The sequence below is a fragment of the Amphimedon queenslandica genome, unplaced genomic scaffold, assembly GCF_000090795.2.
Source record: "Amphimedon queenslandica unplaced genomic scaffold, v1.1 AMPQUscaffold_5742_Cont22294, whole genome shotgun sequence".
Lineage (NCBI taxonomy): Eukaryota > Metazoa > Porifera > Demospongiae > Haplosclerida > Niphatidae > Amphimedon > Amphimedon queenslandica.
This window is the reverse complement of record NW_003553961.1, coordinates 1-1,736: the sequence shown is the minus strand read 5'-3', so window position 1 is coordinate 1,736 and position 1,736 is coordinate 1. Positions and strand designations below refer to the sequence as shown.

General features: G+C 36.2%; 1 protein-coding gene across 1 annotated transcript; it reads right to left on the bottom strand.

The window, feature by feature from the left end:
* Positions 1–379: 379 nt before the first annotated feature.
* LOC100639173 (inositol polyphosphate multikinase-like) lies at positions 380–1,730 on the bottom strand. Its single transcript, XM_003391812.3, has 4 exons — positions 1,707–1,730; positions 1,126–1,298; positions 989–1,070; positions 380–895 (listed from the first exon to the last, which is right to left on the bottom strand). Exons 2-4 carry the CDS (start codon positions 1,231–1,233, stop codon positions 570–572), a joined length of 516 nt encoding a protein of 171 aa, XP_003391860.2. The 5' UTR covers positions 1,234–1,298; positions 1,707–1,730; the 3' UTR covers positions 380–569.
* Positions 1,731–1,736: the final 6 nt, after the last annotated feature.

The following is a 1,736-nucleotide window of genomic DNA, read 5'->3' as shown; positions in this document are numbered from 1 at the left end:
AATAAAATTAAATTTCAAATATTATTGGTATGTATATTTTCTCTCTTTTATATTTCCTCTCCTTTGTTTCCTTCACCTTTGGAGTTTAAATTAAAATTCTCATGTTGAGAATATTTCCAGAACAGTCTTAAAAATACTTGCTTAATGCTTCAGCCTTCAAGTAATACTGTCACATTTTTCCACGTGGGTAATGATGTCACTTCCTGCGAAAAGAGCATGTGACCATCCGGTCTTGCCCTGTTTCCAATCCATGTACGTATAATATCTATGGTAGGACACTCTCTTCTATTATTATCTACTCTTGGTACCATGCAGAGGTGTGGCTCACTGCAACATGTGCGGTGCCTCACATTAAAAAACTAAAACGTTTATTATTTTGATTGGCATTGCAAATTAGAAAAAAAGAAAGAAAGAGCATTATTTAATAAACTACCAGTGAGAGATTGTGCATTTTAATAAGTAAAACAGTAGGAAAAATCTGCAAATAATAATAAATTAATAATAATAAGTAATAATAATTATATCCAGTATAGCAATTCTTCTCTTTTATCAAAAAATCTGGAATAAAACTACTGCCCTGCAGTCTTTAGGAAATGCTCGAGGTATTGGGTAAAATTTCTGACGCCAAACAAAGCATTAGCGTCTTGAGTATCATCACGTTCCTTCTCGTACGTGTGAGCAAAATCAACTAATCTGATATCAACTTGAGTCTGCTGCTTATCACCAGCAGCTGGAGTGGGCCCGCCTTCATAAACTATGAGGAGGGAAGTGGCAAAGAGGCTAAGGGTATTCTGCTTCTCCATCCAATTGATGAACTCTGTTAGTTTATCCATGATGCAGTTCACAACGTCAGTGCGGTGAGACCCATCACCCACTTCAAAGAACTTTGTGATTGCTATGAGGAAGGAAATAAAAGAGAGAGAGGGGGGGGAAAGAGAGAAGCAAATAATTATAAAGCACTGGTTTGTATTACATGTATGGTATGCACCTGATAAAGCAGTATCTTCAGTGACACTGCGACCATAATATCTATCATAATAGACATAGTCATCAGTGAATGGCTTGTATATCTAAAGAGAGGGAGAGAGATCACCACAGTGTAATAATACACTTCTCTTCACTCACTCTCATTCCGGTGATTCTGAAACCCAGTCTTTCTTGTGCTGGGTACTTCTTGAGTTCTCTCTCTATCTTGTCGGGGTGGGCGTGGTCGTCCCAGACCCTCTGACCCATCTTTAGATCAAGTATGCAAGGATGAGTGAACCTGTGGGTGATGTCCTCTAGTATCAGATGATCACCTAATGATCAATGATCAATGATTAATATCAGTATCTATGTTAATGATGAATGATCAAATATCAGTATCAGTATCAGTGATTAATATCAGTGTCAATGATCAAATATTGATGAAACACTTTAAAAGATTCTTTGATCACGTGACTGATTAGTTACACGTATATAGCCAAGAACTATTGGCAGCTACCACTTCACTATAAATACTCATGCAAATTTACTATCAATAGCTACAGAATGACTCACTACACACAAATAATGAGTAACTTATTATATTACGTTCATACTAATCCACTTTACAGTATAAATGTACACCTTACATACATTATACATGTACATGTACATTATGCCCATTATAGGTATAATAAGATTATAATGATCATTATAGTGTACATTAGTACATGTAGTCGTACATTTGTGTCCAGCCCTATCAGCAATGGTGG

What these genes read in the sequence shown, in the direction of transcription:
- LOC100639173 (XM_003391812.3), bottom strand. Translation starts at nt 1,233, where the DNA reads ATGGGTCAGAGGGTCTGGGACGACCACGCCCACCCCGACAAGATAGAG. An exon ending in TCAGAATCACCGGAATGAGA is followed by an intron (nt 1,071 to 1,125) that starts GTGAGTGAAGAG and finishes CCCTCTCTTTAG; the next exon opens with ATATACAAGCCATTCACTGA. An exon ending in TGAAGATACTGCTTTATCAG is followed by an intron (nt 896 to 988) that starts GTGCATACCATA and finishes CCTTCCTCATAG; the next exon opens with CAATCACAAAGTTCTTTGAA.